The sequence below is a fragment of the Aricia agestis genome, chromosome 3, assembly GCF_905147365.1.
Source record: "Aricia agestis chromosome 3, ilAriAges1.1, whole genome shotgun sequence".
NCBI lineage: Eukaryota > Metazoa > Arthropoda > Insecta > Lepidoptera > Lycaenidae > Aricia > Aricia agestis.
Genome location: NC_056408.1, coordinates 6,581,733 through 6,600,682, shown reverse-complemented (window position 1 = coordinate 6,600,682; position 18,950 = coordinate 6,581,733). Strand labels below are relative to the sequence as shown.

At 34.5% G+C, this 18,950-nt stretch overlaps 1 protein-coding gene across 2 annotated transcripts; it reads right to left on the bottom strand.

Moving 5' to 3' along the window:
• Window positions 1–326: 326 nt before the first annotated feature.
• On the bottom strand, window positions 327–18,582 carry LOC121725390 (roundabout homolog 2-like). 2 transcript variants are annotated; one of them, XM_042112299.1, is made up of 15 exons: window positions 18,327–18,582; window positions 6,714–6,906; window positions 6,527–6,630; window positions 6,299–6,452; window positions 5,995–6,199; window positions 5,472–5,655; window positions 4,742–5,193; window positions 4,332–4,614; window positions 3,983–4,098; window positions 3,290–3,501; window positions 2,497–2,651; window positions 2,300–2,437; window positions 2,069–2,220; window positions 1,523–1,948; window positions 327–1,180 (listed from the first exon to the last, which is right to left on the bottom strand). In XM_042112299.1, exons 1-15 carry the CDS (start codon window positions 18,424–18,426, stop codon window positions 1,151–1,153), a joined length of 2,904 nt encoding a protein of 967 aa, XP_041968233.1. In that variant the 5' UTR covers window positions 18,427–18,582; the 3' UTR covers window positions 327–1,150. The 2 variants fall into 2 exon arrangements, with proteins under 2 accessions (XP_041968233.1, XP_041968234.1); XM_042112300.1 differs by having other exon boundaries at window positions 2,300–2,425.
• Between the last annotated feature and the right edge of the window lie 368 nt (window positions 18,583–18,950).

The window sequence follows — 18,950 nt, the reverse complement described above, 5'->3', positions numbered from 1 at the left end:
TTTATTGCGAAACCCTTTTAACCTTAAGTATTTTCTTTAACGGATATTTCTTGGATCCAGTAATTAATTAATGCTGTTAGTAGGTTGCTTGCCACAAGAATTATGCTTTCTACGACATAATTAGATGGTATTTTTATTACAAGTAGTCATGGCTTACTACTATTGTGGGGATAAATTCAGCATCTTCAAAAATATTATGTTGAGAAATATCTCTTTTCAGAGTATGAATTGTTTTTAAATATAGAGAACAAAAAAAAAATTATATTGTTTTGATGGATAGGTACAAAAAGTTTTATAGTTATAAATCAAACAAAATGGATTAGTAAAAAATGTCCTTTATTTTGATTTATACAACGCAAATGGCTCTGAAAATATTTGGATTGCAAAAACAGGTCGATTTACAAACAGGTATAGTAAAAGTGGCATAAAATTTTGAAAACCTTGAAGTTACACTAATCATACATTAATTTCTAATACACAAATTTAATATAAATATCACAGTCAAAGATCATAAAACTAAAGTTCTAAATCTAAATGTAAATGGCAGTGAAATGGAGGATGCTACGAAATCCCCAGCAATAAATGGAAATCAGACCTCAAAACTGGTATAAAATCTTTTACGTCCTCCTCAAAAGAAAGTCATCGACATAAAGGTTTATCAAAATGTGTAGCTAGTCTAATACCGTGACTAGAATTAGGAATAAATTACAATACATACAAATCTAGCTACAGAAAGCGCTAAGGTAAGCAATGGAGTTTCCCTAAATTTAGATTAATATTGTTACTGTGAGTACAACTATAGCTCTACAAATTGTATTACATTTCTCATTATGCAGCTCTATTTATACCTTAGTTCTATTGAGTACATCAATCGAAATCATAAAAATATGTAAACAATTCATGTTGAGTATTAAAACCACATATATATGAAGTAGTACAAAATTTGTTATATTTTATTGTAAAGTGAAATGTAATAAACTATGAGCTATTTAATGCTGCTAATTTAACTACTTCCATTTTAATAGTAACAGTACGCACTAATTTATAGACACTGAATTATCGTTATTGGCTACACTAGTCACTGCTTCTAATTTCCGCTAAGTTGATATCGATTATTGCTTTGCGTTTTCATTTCCAACACCGCCGTACATTATTTCATGTGACTTTTACCTTCTGGACTCTGTAAATAAAAACCATATGGAGAACTATTGTTAAACTTTAAAATGTTAATCATACTTTCCTTAATTTTGTTCAAAGAAGTTTGGAATAAAATGAAAGTAGGATTGTGAGATAGCCTTAATTAAGGGGTAGAAAATTTTATCAACATTTAAAATATATGTATTTCTGATTAAAAAAAGGTATGATGTGCTAAAAGTTACAAATGGTTTAAAATAACCAATGATTAAGTAATTGAATAGTTAAATTATTCTTATTACTGATAATTAAGGGGACGCGTGAAATATTGAACCAATTCATGTTACGAATGACACACAATAATTGAAAAATAAAAGATAGACTATACCTCATAGGGCGGCGGGGGCAGTATATCATTCAGATTTATTTGACAGCCCTGCTCTGACCGGGCCACATTCGAATGCCTGCCAGTTTGAACGGGAATTTTAAAGCTATTCTCCCTCCCCAGCCAATGCCACTGTGGATAGTCATATTCTAAATCACTGGCGGGACACACTTTGCTTTTGTCCTGTCTACTCCTCGATCCGGATCTATTCGTGTGACAAGAAGCGCAATCATCCTCGACAATATTTACATCATGCATATTCTCATGCCTTAATTCCCTGTAATCCTTTGTGGATCTGCTGGATGTACTGTGGCAGCAAGTCGAACATTCCCCATTGGAGTATTGAATGCTACCATTGCACGATCTAACAATGCTATTGTTGTGCGAATGCCTTTCTGGACAACTCCTTGTATCTGTATCGGTGTTATCCTGTGAGAAAATATAAACGTCCCATAAATTCGATTCATATCTCGAGTATAATGATAATACGCAAATCAAATACGTTCAGCTTATCTAATCAAATATATTCTCAAGCTTATCTGAGATTACCTTGAAATTGAGTTCGGTGTAAATAGCGCTCGAGGCGTAGGGCTCAGGCGGACCCCTCTTCAGTCTGTCTACGCTCGACGTATCTAAACCTTGTATAGAGTTTTGAGGAAGGCAATATTCGGGTTCGATACTCAAAATATTGGGAGATTGGCCTGTTGAAAAATGATTTATGAGCACCGATTTTCTTATTTGAAATGTATTGAAAACGAAATTGATTTCAGAATTGATTACCTTGTAATAGACTCTGATGACAGCTGCTCACGTCTAAAGTCCCATCGGGGGCGAATACCGGTCGATCTCGCAGCCAAATCGTGTCCTTATTCAATAGACACTGCTGAGCCGTCACAATTGATTGCCCTAAAATGCGATCTACATTTCAATTGCAGTCCCGAGTTACGGGGTTAACGTTCTGAATGAGCGTTGCTTACCATTCGATTTTTTCCTTTGAATGCTGTTCCGTCGTTTGATGTAATATATACTGACGGCTCCGATTACAATAATAGAGAACAAAGTCAGGGCTAGCGCTAATAACCATGTCTCGTTCAACAGATGTGGGATCGCTGTGTCGTTTGGAGGTTCCGTCCTAAAAAATTAAACTCATTTCAATATCATATTAGACGCTACGAAACTAGTCGAATCGTTATTGGGATCATTTAAATTTTAAAACTATCCTATTTCTTGATGTGCCGCTGAATAATTTAATGTTAGTAAGTTATGAAAACGCATTTGTAGCGACGGTAGACAGTGGTGATTAATTTCTAATTTGTAAATGTTTTCCCACTGTTTATTTGTCAAGCAATTAATTAACGTAATGGTGTTTTTATTCAAATCATATGATAATGCTGGAGCAATATAAAAATGTTGACATAGATTGATTTATTTACTTTTGATTATGCGAAGATATATATGGGAGTCATAAATTAAAGATTACATTGCTAACTTTCATAAATTAAGAATTAATCTTTCATTAAAGTAACGATGTTTGAGACGTTAATTGGTTTTATTACATTATTGATATCAAAATTTATGGTACAACAATTTTAATGTAGTTAATGATATTAGTTATCAGAAACTTATAGTAATAGAACCTAAAACCAGTAGAGACAAATAATAAGAAAATATAAAGTACTTATCATGAATTTACGCACAGTTTTTTTTTTTTTCATTTAACGACATCGACGAAAAAGGTAATATTGAGAAAGGTTGGTCATCTCTACTTACTGCACATAGTGTCTCTGTGTATGTGTGGGCAGCACATGTATCTGCGCCGGCGCACTGAAGGGCCCGTGTCCGCGGCGTGTGACGGCAGCGGCGCGGGCGCTGTAGCGGCCGCCCGCGCGGAGCGAGCTCGCCGCCGCCGCCCGCGTGCGCGCACCCAGAGACATCTGACCCACTACACGACCATTGGTTCCACTTCCGACGCGGATTTCAATCTACAAACATCATAACTAGTTAAAAAAATACGGTAGTACTCGGATAATGCCTAGGTAAAGCTATTGCATGGCATTTTTTATCAACTTATGCAGTTATAATTCGCATACGTCTTGTCGAATGCACACAAACACCGTGCCGAAGTCTATCAAACTGAAGCGACGCTAGACGAGGCACGGCTTTAACGTGCCGCCGCCGGTAGAAGTGGGGTATGAGGTTTATTTTCGTTATGAAATTTCTTGATTCGGCTGCCATGCTCAAAGGCCGTGATGAAAGCTATGCAATAGCTTAAAAAGCCCACACATAAGAAAATAATAATAAAAATTGCTTCAGTTTGTTTAAAAACAAAGTCACAAATAATTGACATTAGCACCTTGTTATCGGGTGAAAATGACTTGTAATAAAAAAATAACGACTAACCACGACGACGCCAATGTAAAATAAAAACAAGGAATGGAAATGATAAATACAAATAACACGTACCAAATAACCAGTCAGTTCACCGTTCCAAGTGGTAGCAGGTGGTGGTTCCCACCGTATCCAGGCCGATGTTGCGTTTATGACGCCCGCAGTCACGCTCTGGGGCGGAGCAGATGGAACTAAAATAATTATCCACATAAGCCACACAAACTTAGGGTTACTAAGTATCGGTTTAAAAATAGAAGCAATAACTATTAATATGGATATGAGCTTGTTTTGTATATAAACCACATTATTATAAGTGTTTAAGACTGTGTTGAAAAAGAACAAAACTTTTTAATTGTTACTACTCATTGAGGTTTAGCAATAAGCATATTACTTTAGTAGGAACCAAAAAATATGTGTAAATTACCGTCTTCGTCAGTGAACCCGCTCATTGAATTAGAAGGTTTCCCAAGTAACATTTTGTAGAACGGCATCAAAAAGATCTCATATTGCATGTAAGCAGACAGCCCGGAAAGGATGTAGCTGGATGATCCACTGTTATCCACGTTGATTAATGACCCATTGGGACAGACCTCCACTTGAGATGGGTTTATTGGAATAACTTCTTCACTTGCATTACGCCAATTTATCGTAGTTCCATTGTACCAAATTTTTACACCCTCCAGATATTCATTGTAATCAGTCAATACCTAAAAGTTTAAACAGAAAAATGTTATATGCACTTCTAAAAGTATCGTGACAATCCCATTTACGAGTTCCTAACATTCAATCTGATTTGAAGAGAAAAGTTTTGATACAAATTGAACGAATACTTACATCCCATACAACTTTCAAAGAAGTCGACGATAAAGTTTCCACCCTTTTAAGGACCAAAACATTTTGCTGTAAATACTTTCTCGCTTGAACAAATTCGTATTCTGTCATACGAGCATCTTGTTGATCATCATCAAAATCTTCATGTAGCAGATGTCTAGGTAGTGCGTTATTCGTTTTCATCAAGACATTTAGATGTGCATCTTGCATCATGCTTCCAGCTGCATTAACTGCCACACAAATAACTCGTCCACTGTGTTCTAACCTCACGCTATCTAAGTATAGTAGGCTTGAATTACTTTTGGTGCACTCGGGAAACAATAATGAATCTTCTGACCCCTCGAGTATCCAAAATGTCGTTGGAGTGGGCAAGCCCTTAGCTTCACAAGGGATGGACACAACATCACCTTCCCATGCGGTCAAGTTGGACGGTATTTGTGTAAAGTGTGGTAACGCTAAAACAGATGGCCCTATTAAAACTTGAAATAGATATCAAAGGCATAATAAAATGGGCCCTTTTAAATGTAGCGTCAGCAATAATATTTATTGTGTAATAACTTTTAATAGTAAATTGTTTATATTTGATTGTTAAAATTATTTTTAGAAACGTTACGATGAATTAACTTTATATATAAGGAGAGTAATGCATACATCATATTAGTCACAATAAGATAATGTTGTGCGCAAGTACTATGACGAATTCAGTCAAAACAGAAATAGATATGTCACTTACAATACACAGTTAACGTGGCACTGGCTATACTGGTGCCGGCATGGCTATCAGCGCGGCAGGAATAGATGCCTGCATCAGATGCGGACACCTGTTCCAAACGCAGCAATCCTCGGATTATCGTTGCGTGTAGTGGGAGCACGCCATCTTCTTTCACCCAAGTTATTTTTACGTTCGAATCATAGCTCTACAATAATAAATCATCTCTAAACATCAAAGTTGAACTGTATTAAGACCACACCGCTTCTTTATGATTTTTATCTTTATGTTGTAATCTAGATCGGATCATGAATATGCATTGGATGCCAAGTTTCAAGTTCGTAAAGTTACATCATTATCTACTTTTACGAAGATTTATGTCACTGCTTTAGCATAATATTGTGATCTGGATTCTCGTAATATTTTATCACATTGCTTTCTCCGAAACGGTATAATCTGAATCTCGACTTGATATATTTTATGAATGTCTATAAAAATAATATTATGTACAACATCAAATTTATTAAATGATGAAATATCAAAATACCTGGCAGTTAAATTCCACATTTTGGCCAACCAGAGCTGTCAAATTGCTAGGCTTGACGACGAAATGCGGCCGCCTGATAACAATTAACGCGGCGGCTCGCGACTGCCTCTCCCCGGCTATATTCGACGCCACACATCTGAACAGTCCACTGTCATTCGGAAGCGTTTCTAAAATTTTCAAACTACCCGTATCTGTTACTGTCACCCTAAAAACAAAATAATGTTTTTTTGTGCCACTTTTTTATACACGAGTATTTTAAGTTGCAGATACTTAAGTAATTGTTTCATAGGCCATAAAACCCTACCGTCCATTCATTTCTATATCGAAAATCTGTCCATCTTTGAGCCAGTGCACCGAAGGCTCTGGCACACCTCGCGGTGGCATACATTCTAGGAGCGCAGGCTCACCTGCCGCTACTTGTACATCTCTAGGTTCTAATCTGAACTCGTCTCGCAATACTGAAAATCGATATAAATGTTATTTTTTCGTCCTTTTTCTTAGATCAATTTTGTTTAATTTTAAAGTAACTTACCCGCAACATTCAACGATGCATTATGACTAGCTGCCTCCCCGGCTATATTTTTTGCAACACACCAATATACTCCTTCGTCACTTTCTTTTTTGCCTCGATTTACCCTACAAACATTCAGTAGCTTTAATTCCCTGCCTCTTTTTAAGCCTTCACAATTCTTATATATTATTTTTGTATCAAAACTTACCTTAGGAAGAGAAGTCCGTCTTCCAACAGGACTCTATGGCCATCTTCAGCCGGGGGCAAGGGTGAGCCGTCCTTGAACCACTGAACTATAGGCTTGGGTCGACCCTCGACTACGCATCTGAGGGTCGCAGGTTCACTCCTCCCTGACACCGTGTTCGATGGGTGCTCCTTGATTCGCGGTGCTCGATTTTGAGCTGAAACAAATTTAATGTTGTAATTCTTTGAAGCTCGATCTAAGGATCGAGAGAAGTAGAAAGCACTGGGGAGACCTTTGCCCAGCTGTGGGATAGCATAGGCTCATTAAAAAAATCTTTGAAGTATTCACATGATTATTACAATACCTATTATAATTGTGTGAAATACCAAAATATTGTGGTAGTTACCAAGTACAGTAAAGTGATTGGGAATGCTGTAACAACCGTCTAACTTTTTTAAATTTACGAATTACGGAATTTATTCATGGTGAGCACAATGATACAATATGTTAAAATTAGCAAATTATGTACAGAATTTGGTAAATTTTAAACATTTGTTCAACACATGTTTTTCAGCGCGTGTAAATGATAAAAACACTCCATAACATGTGTATAATTTTATATTTCATACATGGTCTTTTAAAACTATACGCACATTGTATTTTACCAAAAAGTAGAGTCTACGTAATATTGGAAAGAAGTTCCTTATCGCGCGATCGGCGTAAATCTGAAGGCTAGACAGAACGATATTTGACCTTGATTTGACCTCGACACTTTTCTATTAGTACCTGCATGTTAGGGGCAGAGGGCGTTGATAGTAAGTATTCCTGTGCGTCAACTAGATGGCGTTTTTTTTAAGTAAACAGCGACGCGTTGTAAGTATTCCTGGGCGTCAATAGATGACTTTTTTTTTTTAGTGTATACTGTACCTATATGTATACAGGTTTTTTGAACATAAGAAATAATTTCGTTCCATTCAGTTCATATTATTACATCGGTAACTCTCAATAAAGAATTTCGATTGCTTTACATTTATCGAGATATTGATAATATCAATTTCATACTCAAGCGGAAAATGTTTGTGCAACTCAAGCAATCTGAAGAAAAGAACGACACAAGAAAAGACAGCTTACATTCCCACAATGCGATAAAATCGATGCTCATCAATTTAGGTTTTGTAATCTGTATGAATAGAAAACGTTTTGTTGGGGTAAGCCAAAATTTCCCCTTTTTATTAAAACGAGAACGTATCATGTCATTGACAATCATAATATTAATGAGGAGCTATAAACCTAATCCTTCGTACATTCTTGGACCAATATTTCTTGTACTTTTTTGAAGTCTTTTCTTTTCCTGGATAGCCTAGTAATTCTTAGCCTAGTAATACCCTAGTAAGGTATTAGAAAAGTAGTAGATAACACACATCATTAATTTAGCATTTCATATTTATTAATTTCGTTCTCCCAAATCTCTCTCTCTCTCTCTCGTTATAAGATAGTTAACGAACATAGTTTTGACGTGGGAGAGCCATGCTTCGACACGAATGGGCTGGCTCGACCGGAGAAATACAACGGGCTCACAGAAAACCGGGGTGAAACAGTTTTGCGCTGAGTTTCGCCGAGTGAGTGAGTTTACCGGAGGCCCAATCCCCTACCCTTTTCCCTTCCCTACTCTCCCTATTTCCTTCCCTACCCTCCCCTATTCCCTTCCCTACCCTCCCTTATTACCCTATTCCCTCTTAAAAGGCCGGCAACACACCTGCAGCTCTTCTGATGCTGTGAGTGTCTATGGGCGACAGAAGTTGCTTTCCATCAGGTGACCCGTTTGCTCGTTTGCCCCATTATATCATTAAAAAAAAAAGTCGCTAGTCGCTAACAACCTAGTACAATACGGTGATACAAAACACATAGCGACAAATATTTTGATTTATGGAGTTATTCACACAACGGCCACATGCGCGTGAATCATAAAAGGTTCTTTATATCCAACTGTTATGAATACTTTATTGACCAATAAATGCCTAAAAGTAAGCGTAAAATATAAAACTGCGCCTTTGTTTGAGTGCATTTAGATTTTGATAATATAAGTCATATTGTATCAATTTATTAGACCCGATACAAAAGAGTGACAGTCATGAGTCGATAAATAATAAAAATTGATATAAAATGCGTCTATAAAAAGCTACTTACATTTTTTTTATATTTTCCCGAGTACTTACTTTTTAAAATTTCCTTAAAAGACACAATTAGAACTTGGTAACTTGATTTCGTCTAAATTCTTGGTAGTACGGGAACCATATTATTAAGTACATTTTTTGGGACCAAAAACTATTCTGAGTTCTGGGACTTAAAATATCTCAATTATTATTATTATTATTATTAAAAGCCGATGGTGTCCCATTGCTGGGCAAAGGCCTCCCCTCTTTCTTTCCACATGTCTTTATCCTTTGCTAAATTTTGCCACTCTTTATCAAAATATCTCAATTATCAACTTATTATTCATCCTAATTCGTTCAGTAGTTTTTGTGACGTTAACATAATATAAGTAAGAATTCCAGTCCTTTTACTGAATTACACAGTCTTCCACAATTCTTGCTTCTTTATTATTTGTTCGATATTATACCTATTTTGTATAAAAATATACAAGACCACGTCCTTGACTGAGTTGCGCCAAAATTTGTTTATCGTGTGGGAACCAAAGTATATCCTTACCAAATTTCTTCAAAATCGGTTTAGCGGTTCGGAGTGAATAGGTAATAAACAGTAATACTTTCGCATTTATAATACTAGTGTGGAAATATGTATTATTAATAATATTATAATCACCATTTGAATAGCTCACAAAGGGACAATCACGCGAGGTCAGCTACTTTTCATTTAGTGTCGTTATGTATATTACTACGCTCACTCTCATTTGATTAACTGCTTTGCATTTTATTATGGTCAGCGTGTAAACAAGGTATTAAATATTAATTAAAGTTGGATATAGTACGAATATATCACAACTTGATTAGGTAACCTTGATGACAATAATAGTCGTATGATACAGCAGACATTCTTAACAGTTAGTATTCTACTCCTTTATCGGGTAATAGCCTAAGCCCTAAGGCCTAAACGTTTTTACCTCTGCGACTAGTCACTAGGGGTAAGTCTAAGTTTAAGAGGAGTCCACACCGCCGTTTTTCCATACAAACGTTTTCCCCTGTTTCCTCTCTGGATAATGCCGGTAGAGTTATGATTTTTTTCCTGAATATCTATGGCCACTATTAGCATGTCCCTATGTTTTCTTTTTTTTGATAATTTTATTATTAAAAAAGATAAGAACTTCCAAAAACCCAAAAAAATGGCCAGATTTTCCTCTGTGTTCAAAAACTCAGAAAACAAAACTAGCTAGAATATACAAAAAAAAAAACATAGGAACACAGTTCAAGCCTTGCTTTAATTCTTAATGAAAAAAGTACTTAAATCGGTTAAGTTTTGGAGAAGGAATCAGCGGACAATGAATCGAAGATTTTCTGTTCTTTTATTAGAACTTTTGTCGTATTGTCTCTATCGCGCTCTGCGGTGGGAGACTTGAGATTGGTGAGACAGCAATACATTTTCAAATACCTATTTTCAATTTCTCTCGCCTCTGGTGTATCCTCTTAATCTTTCATAATTCGTAGCCTCTGCCACCTGCTCTATTTACCTAGTCTATATTATACGATTCACTCTGCACTCTGTAATGTTGTGTAAGGTAACCTACATTTTATTATAGGCGTCAAGTATATTACAAACATAGATAATATAGTGCATAAGAAATACATACACATTCCTTCGACAACTACAGTATATAACTACTTGATGCCTGCAAAGTCGTTTATCTGAATTGAACCGTACATTTTTCCGGGATACCTTTCTCAAGACTCACAGTTGTCCATATCAAATTTCATCAAAATTGGTTAAGCGGTTTGGGCGTAAGAAGAAGTAACAGACAGACTTTATATTCATAATATGTATTGGTACGGATACATACTAACAAGCATGCACATACATACTGAGGACGGAAGTCGCGGGCAAAACTCAGTTTTAATGCTACGCCTGCTGATATAATTTCATAAGGACTTATACTTTCTAAGGAGCTTTTGAAAGTCAGCATCAAAAGCGGTATCTTTGTTGAGCTTGTCAATGTCAGATAAGTGTATGCATCCGTGACCGTCCTCAGTGAGCCCCTTGTATTAAAATAATTGATACGTCACGAAAAAAAATCGTCTAAATACGACTAAATACGACTCGAGAACTGCCCTGGTAAATCTATTGGAAAGCATTTTTTATCAACGTATGCAATTATAATTGGCATACGTCATGTCGCACGCACAAAAACACCGTGCCGATGTCTGCCGAACTGTAGGCCTACTACGAAACCGTTTTGAGACTCAAACAATCGGATGAGAACGCCGCGTTCTGCTCTAACAACGTCATTTTACGTTTGTCAGAGTAGGACGCAACATTCTCGTACGGTTGTTTGAGTCTCAAAACCGTTTCGTGGTACGGGCCCTGAAACGACGTTAGACGAAGTGTTAGGTTTATTTTCCTTACGGAATTTCTTGATTCGGTCACCGCACTCGAAACCCGCGATAAAAGTTATGTAATAGTATACATTTCGAACAAAACATTGTTTCAAACGAGAGCTATTTTATATTTAATTAATAGCTCTACTTTTTATTCCACATTTTTATAAAAGTTTATATAAATTCTACACAAAATAAAATATATATAAATGTAAGTATCATAATTAAGTACCAAATACAATAATTTTAATGATGGTAATATGAATTCGTTCTTAATAAAAATACTCCTTTAATTTAACACTATAAATATAGAGTCGCTTGCGTTTGATAGCAACATTAAAAAGCCACGTCTGTTTAACCTATTTTAATAAACCCTAAATATAGGTAATTATGTTTCCCCTGCCCCAAAAGGGTTTTTATTTGATGCCCACACCGGGTTTTCCATTGCCACTAAACTGAAATCCCGCCCGAAATAAAAAAACATAAACGATTTTTTATTTAACGTTATTGGATAGTTACAATACAGTGTACGATTACCTCATAATATTTGAATGCGTTGTATGGATATTATTATGATCTTGAGCAAGAATGTAATAATACTTTGACCCTTTTAATATGAGAGCTGAGGGTTACTAAGCGGGAATACTGAGTTATGAGTAAATATATTGTATTAAAATATATCAATGCATTGATAGACGTAAATACATTGCAATGAAGTGAACTTACGTCTAGACTTAGTTATTAAGAGCAAGGCGAATAGGACACAGTATAATAATATTATAAATTACGCAATTATATCTATATCTTCTTATATATAAAAATGGATTTCCATATGTGTTAGTCGTGCTAAAACTCGAAAACGGCTGAACGGGTTGGGCTGATTTTAGTCTTAAAATATTCGTAGAAATCCAGGGAAGGTTTTAAAGTGACACGAAGTTCACCGGGACAGCTAGTCTATATATATATAAAAATGGATTTTCAATTGTGTTAGTAACGGTAAAACTCGAAAACGTCTGAACGGATTGGGCTAATTTTAGTGTTAAAATATTCGTAGAAGTCCAGGGAAGGTTTTAAAGTGACACGAAGTTCACCGGGACAGCTAGTATTATATAAAAATGAATTTTCAAATGTGTTAGTAACACTAAAACTCAAAAACGGCTGAACGGAATGGGCTAAATTTAGTCTTAAAATATTCGTAGAACTCCAGGGAAGGCTTTTAAGTACCTAACGCGAAGTTCACTGGGACAGCCGTTTTTTAGTTTTAGCGTTACTAACGCAATTGAAAATCCATTTTTATATATAAAACATGATTATTTTATTAATATTAATCAGGCTTATTTCGGTTTAACAAGATTTTCAAAATAATAATCATCACGATTGTAATATCTCATTTCTATCCCAAAAATAAAAAATCATGTCTCGCAAAATAAACAATAATGTTTAATTTATATTGGTTATAACTTATACTACATATAACATATTCAGCACATTATACATACTACTATTTTAATTCTAACAAGTATAATAATAATATTATTATTTCCCATGCTGAATGTAAAATCTCCAGCAAGTAACAAAAGTGAAACTCGTGTATGGAACTCGTATGCAGCCAATTAAAGCTGCATTAAAAAGAATCCATTGTTTCATTATCGCGCTTACCGAACTACATTTTGTTAATTGCTCCAGCTATTTAATTAGTTCGCCGTGAAATTGAAATGTCCACAGACTTTAAAATTCCAATTTCAATTTGATGGTTATCCTGCTCGAAGTTTTGTCCGTAAATACACTAATTGGTAATTATCTAATTGGATATGACGTCAGAGTACCAATAATTGGTGTCTGGTAATAATATTAGCTGGTTCGTTAAAAGTTTGTAAATAAATGTTTAGGCAAAAACTCATTGTAATATTCGAAAAAAAAACCTTTTCCGACTTGCTAAGTCTGGCGAACGGAATCCAATAAGACAATATTTTTTTAGTCTAAACGTAGAAGTAGTATAAAGTATAAGCATTAAATAGAATGCCTAAATCATAATAATTAATTAGTTAAATCTTCTACCTTTGTAATATCTAAGTAGTCGAGTAATTTGCTATTGCGGATATTAAATTATCAAAATATTAAAGTCTTCAAAAGAGTCAGCAGGGCCTCTATCATGAGCTCTTAAATCCATTCACTTTACGTCCTTATACAGTCAGTATAAGGACGTAAAGTGAATGGATTTAAGAGCTCATGATAGAGGCCCTGGTCTTTCTCTCCAAATCCTTCGAACCCATAGCATGTAACAATAACTATAGGTATATCATGGTGCATTATAGCTTTACTAATAAATAATATTAGCACTAGATCATATTTTATTCCTATTTATTTTAACTTCTTTGTATGACCATAGATACCTACTAGACACTGATCATAAAATACATACTTGTAAAAATTCAAAATGTGAAAGTCTTGTAACATCTTTAAGTCTTCACACTGAAGCTGCTGAACTTATTTTGATAATGCTTGGTATGGCGATATTGTGATTCTCGAAAATAGACAGTATAGTTTTTGACTTTAAAAAAAATTGTGTTCGGCCAAAAGAATTTTGACAAAGTTGCTAGCAACATCTAGTTTACTTATATATTCTTTTCTCGAATTATATAACATTTCGTAACACCAAAAACTTTCACTCAATCCTAAAAGCTTCCAAAAATAAATCTTAATTAAATTATGGTGACATTTTTATGTTATCGCGTAAACAAACGCGCTAATTAATAAATGTGTTAATAAATTAATGTTCACTCCGAGTCCGACATGAACAGAAAGATAAAAAAGTATGTTAATGCGCTTTGTTCATTATGACAAAGTCTTTGTTTACATAACTTGTTTGCTATTGGGAAAGTAAATATTTACGCCGACGAAATATTTTATGAATAAGTTATAGAAATACAATTCATGAAAGTATTAGTTTCACTTTTATTTTTAGCAACGATGAGTGTAATTATAACCAATAAAAAAGCTTATGCATATACAAGATGTAAGTGTAAACACCATTAGTGCTTGAAACCATCAAATGATTCCGTCAAAATGAATAACTTTTTCAATTAGAACAATGCCGGGAACTCAAAAAATCCGACTTCATACCCATACAAATTGTATAATCCTCTATTGTAACAAATTTTATTATGATAGTCTACTTACTACTAGATTGTGATAGTACGCATTATTTTAGCGACTTCAAAAAATGGTAAAATATATGAGAAAAGGCCAGTTTTTATCATGATGCTTGTTATTTTTGGTCAAACTTCCTCTTAAAATCTTTGTTACTTTGTAGTTCTAAACTTACAACATCATTGTAGCACGAAACAAACTTTAGTGTCTTACCTAACACTAAACACAACTACGAATAATAAAAACTACCTAACAACAACGGCGAAGATTTTCCCTTGTTTTTGCTACACTTTAAAAAGCTGTTAGCTGAAAATTGTTACGATGAAAGCAGACCGCAACACTTAACACAAACTAACCTGGTTTCGCTTCTCTCTTGTTAGGGAATTTCTTTTTAACTAACGTTTGATCTCTGTTTATGAAATGTCTTAACAATTTTGCTGATGTTGAACAACTGTTTATGTATTTGATACGTAAGAGTTTCAGCTGAAAACCTTACTATACTTGATACTTGAAATTCTGATGTTATAAGAGTTTAGTTATGAGTAATAATGGTTCGCCTACAAATTCGTTAAGTTAATAGGTACATAATGATTTCTTAAGTTAAACTTTTTAATCGGGACTTAACGCGACTTATTTAAGTTGAGTCCCTCGTGACCACGGCCGTTGCAACACGGCCGAAACGTCGAGAAAAAGTATGTACTCGTAGTAGCATTACTACATAAATAAGTCGCGTTAAGTCCCGATTAAAAAGTTTAATTATAATGCAACGCGAATGTTTAAAATGATTTCTTAAGTTTACGCGAGTAGGTAGTAGATATTATAAGGTTGAAACACTTACGGATCCGCTCCGCAACAAATTGATAGGTACTTATCAAAATTTTGCAACGCTAGAAGTCGAGGTAACAGAATGTAGGAAAAATAATAAATAATTTGCATACTTCATAATCAAAATGGAACGGCAAAGTATATTTCTTCCTTTTTATTAACTGTTACAAAGCTAAAATCTATTAAGTACCTAATAATTTTTATTAAAGAGTACACAATACACGAATCTTATCATACACTGATTTGAATTATTCATTCTGAGAGAGCTTTAAAACTTCCAAATAAGTACCCACCCAGTTATCTCAGATAGCGCGAACTGCACTCACAAAAAACCAAATCTAAAATTAGCTGTCAGTCTAACTTAGTGGTTCCCAACCACTATGTTCTTAAATTTAAAAGATTTAAATTGAATTTTAAATGTTTCAATTTAAATAAAATTTCTAAAAGATTTGGAATATTACAATGATTAATGATTATTCATCTAAAGCGACAGAGCTATGATCTGTATTAATCTGTGTTAGTTTAATAAATAAAATCAGTACAATATAAATATTGCAGAATATGCACAAAAGTTTCGAATTTTTTTTTAAGATGTCTAGCAAATTTAAAATTCAGAGTCAATTTTCAAAACCAATTAATATTACTACTTTTCCAAATAACTTTTTAAATTACATAACTTTTGGCGTGGCATTTATCTCTACTGGATTATCTGCATATTCTATACAGATTTATTTGAATCTTTACCGCGCCGATCCCTCCTTGGACTCCGACTATTGGAAAGTAGTCTCCTATTGGAAACCTATTGCAAACACTTTATTTTAATAGCTTAACTAGGTACTCTATTAAAATAGAGTTTTCCGGTTCCGGTATGGAACAGAGTAGGCAGTTCGTTGGAGGCAGTTGGTCTCGTGAAATTATTTTTAAACAGAATAATTCAGAGCAAAGTGACAAAATAGAGTCGACAAAATAGAGTAGATAGAGTATAAACGTGGGAGAGCCATGCTTTGGCACGAATGGACCGGCTCGACCGGAGAAATACCACGTTCTCACAGAAAACCGGCGTGAAACAGCGCTTGCGCTGTGTTTCCCCGAGTGAGTGAGTTTACCGGAGGCCCAATCCCCTACACTATTCCCTTCCCTACCCTCCCCTATTGCCTTCCCTTCCGTACACTCCCCTATTCCCTTCCCTTGCCTACCCTCCCCTATTCTCTCTTAAAAGGCCGGCAACGCACTTGCAGCTCTTCTGATGCTGCGAGTGTCCATGGGCGACGGAAGTTGCTTTCCATCAGGTGACCCGTTTGCTCGTTTGCCCCCTTATTTCATAAAAAATACCTTTTTAAAAGGTTGGTGCCCACTGGCACACATGGTTACGAAAGCTCGCGATAACGCTCCAAGTTCCAACCCACCCATGACGTCAGCCTTATCTTGTGTGAAAAGATTGTGACAGACGATTGACGCACGACAGAACAAATACTACTTCCCCTTATCTTGTGTAGAGCGACTTTTTACTTTAAATTGTTTTTTCCTGGCAAGTGCCAAGTAAAACAGTTTTGTGGCAAAGCTGGCACGCGGCATTTCAAAGTCCAAAAACTTAGTAAGTGCGAATGTCTACCAGTGCAGTGTTTGATATAATATACAGGGTGTAACAAAACTAAGGGATAATAATTTAGGGTGTGTTCCTTATATAGAGTTCACTGTGAAAGCAGCAGCGCTGAAAGAGCTTTTTTTTGTATGGACCAGCGCTTTTACTTTATATAGATTTTAGTTGGGGTTTAACTGAAAATCCTATTCTGACTTCTATGGCAAGAGTCGAAATTCGAAACAGATCAGGGGGGTGTGCCAAAATATTTTCGTTTTCGCTTCGTTATAGAATCGCCGATAAAAATGTATGGAATTGACATAGGCGTTCGTTAATATGACGCTGACGTTCGACACTTCGTATGTCAATTCCATACATTTTGATCGGCGATTCTATAACGAAGCGAAAACGAAAAAGGCCAGTTCTAAATATGCATAGAAAGCACGAAACCTTACAATTTTTCTCTACATTATTTGGCGCTCTTCCGCGTCGTTCTCTTCTCGTCTATTGGAAATTGGTTTTTTGAAATGAAATGAAACCTATTGCAAAAACTCTATTTTAATACTCTGTTACAATTATTGGATAAAATACTTTATAATTAGACTCTCTATAGAGAGTCTAATTATTGTTGCCTATAATAGAAATAAATATAAAAGCTCATATATGAAAAAACTCTTCTGAAATTGAGTAGCTTTGAAAAAATACATATTGAGCTTCACAGCATTTCTGTCAGACTGTCACTATGTGGATGTACCTAATACTACTTAATAAAAAAATATTATAACTTTTTAAAATCACATGTCGGAGCTTAGATAAAAAAGTAACAAATCTTCTGTATTCGATATTACAATACTATCAAGTACATAGTACCTAACTTAGTAAGTCAGGTAAAAAAAAGTAAAAGATTTTAAAAGGTTTTTGCTGTTAGCTTATCTTTCTTTCAATGCTAAATGCATATAAAGATATTTTGCGATCCCTTTTTAACTATGTAGGAAAGTAATTATTATAAAAAATACTTATTTATTTCACATATTTATTATTTTTTATTGTTTGCTACTCGGTAAATTAATAGTGATGTTTCTTTGATCTTGATGGCTTAATAGCTTTTTATTTCAATTTAATATTTAAGTAAATTAAAACACTTAACAATTCATAATTACTAATAATTCTTAAACTTATAAAAATACTAACTATTACTAATACTAATTATACTAACTTATTTTAAATGTGACATGATTTTTTAAATATAACTAAGTATTGCAATTTAACAAAAAGTTTTACTACCTACCAAAATATTGTAATAAAAAAAACATCATATTAAACTTAATATTATTATGACAACTATTGTTTTATTACTATTATATTGGTGCATTTAATAATACTTAATTAAATATTTCTCATTATTAAAAATCAAATAAACCAATATTCATTTGCAAGGTACACCATTCTAAATTAGAATTAACTGAAAAATAAAAATATTCAGAACATGTTTGTTTAAAAAAAAACATGCGAAATAAAATTCTAAAATTTGCTCACCATTAGTTCCATTCAGTCCAATTAGCAACAGATGCACAAAAACTAGAAATACAAAGTGGTTCCTCCCATTGACACCATCACACTCACTGACATCCACCATGCTGGCACACAATTACATATTTTTTAACTCTAAAAAGTTTTTACTACTCATTTTTTCTTAATTTAAAAATGTTCGTTTTTCTTCATTTAAAAATGTTCGAAGTTTAAAAGTTGAGAGCGCGAAGCATCTCGGCTACTCGCAGCGGCACGCGACCAACCCGCTAGGAGCCGTGCGTTATACTACTCCCTCCTCGTCTATGTTTACAACGAAATGGGGGGATAAGGCGCCGTACCGTTGATCTAATGGGATATTTCAACTGCTTGACCCAATGTAAATAAACTAAACATCCATCATGCTCGTCGCTTAATTGAAGAACTTCTTTATCAATGTGACAAATAAAACTCATCGTTATTTATTAATGTTTCACAATGAAATGTAAGAGATGTTTAATTAAGTACCTATTAGTAAGAAGTTATTAGAAATGGAAATTATTTAAATTATTATTCTTAGTTTTCGATAAGCTGCGTTTTAGTAGTAAAATGTGACTTTTAAGCACGATAATTTTCTCATATATAAGTATGCAG

Excerpts from the sequence above, each read along its gene's own strand:
- LOC121725390 (XM_042112299.1), bottom strand. The coding sequence starts at position 18,426 with ATGGTGGATGTCAGTGAGTGTGATGGTGTCAATGGGAGGAACCACTTT. Across the intron at positions 5,194-5,471 it reads TGCCACGTTAACTGTGTATT|CGTTACCACACTTTACACAA; the intron begins GTAAGTGACATA and ends CATCTGTTTTAG. Across the intron at positions 4,099-4,331 it reads CGGGTTCACTGACGAAGACG|TTCCATCTGCTCCGCCCCAG; the intron begins GTAATTTACACA and ends TAATTATTTTAG.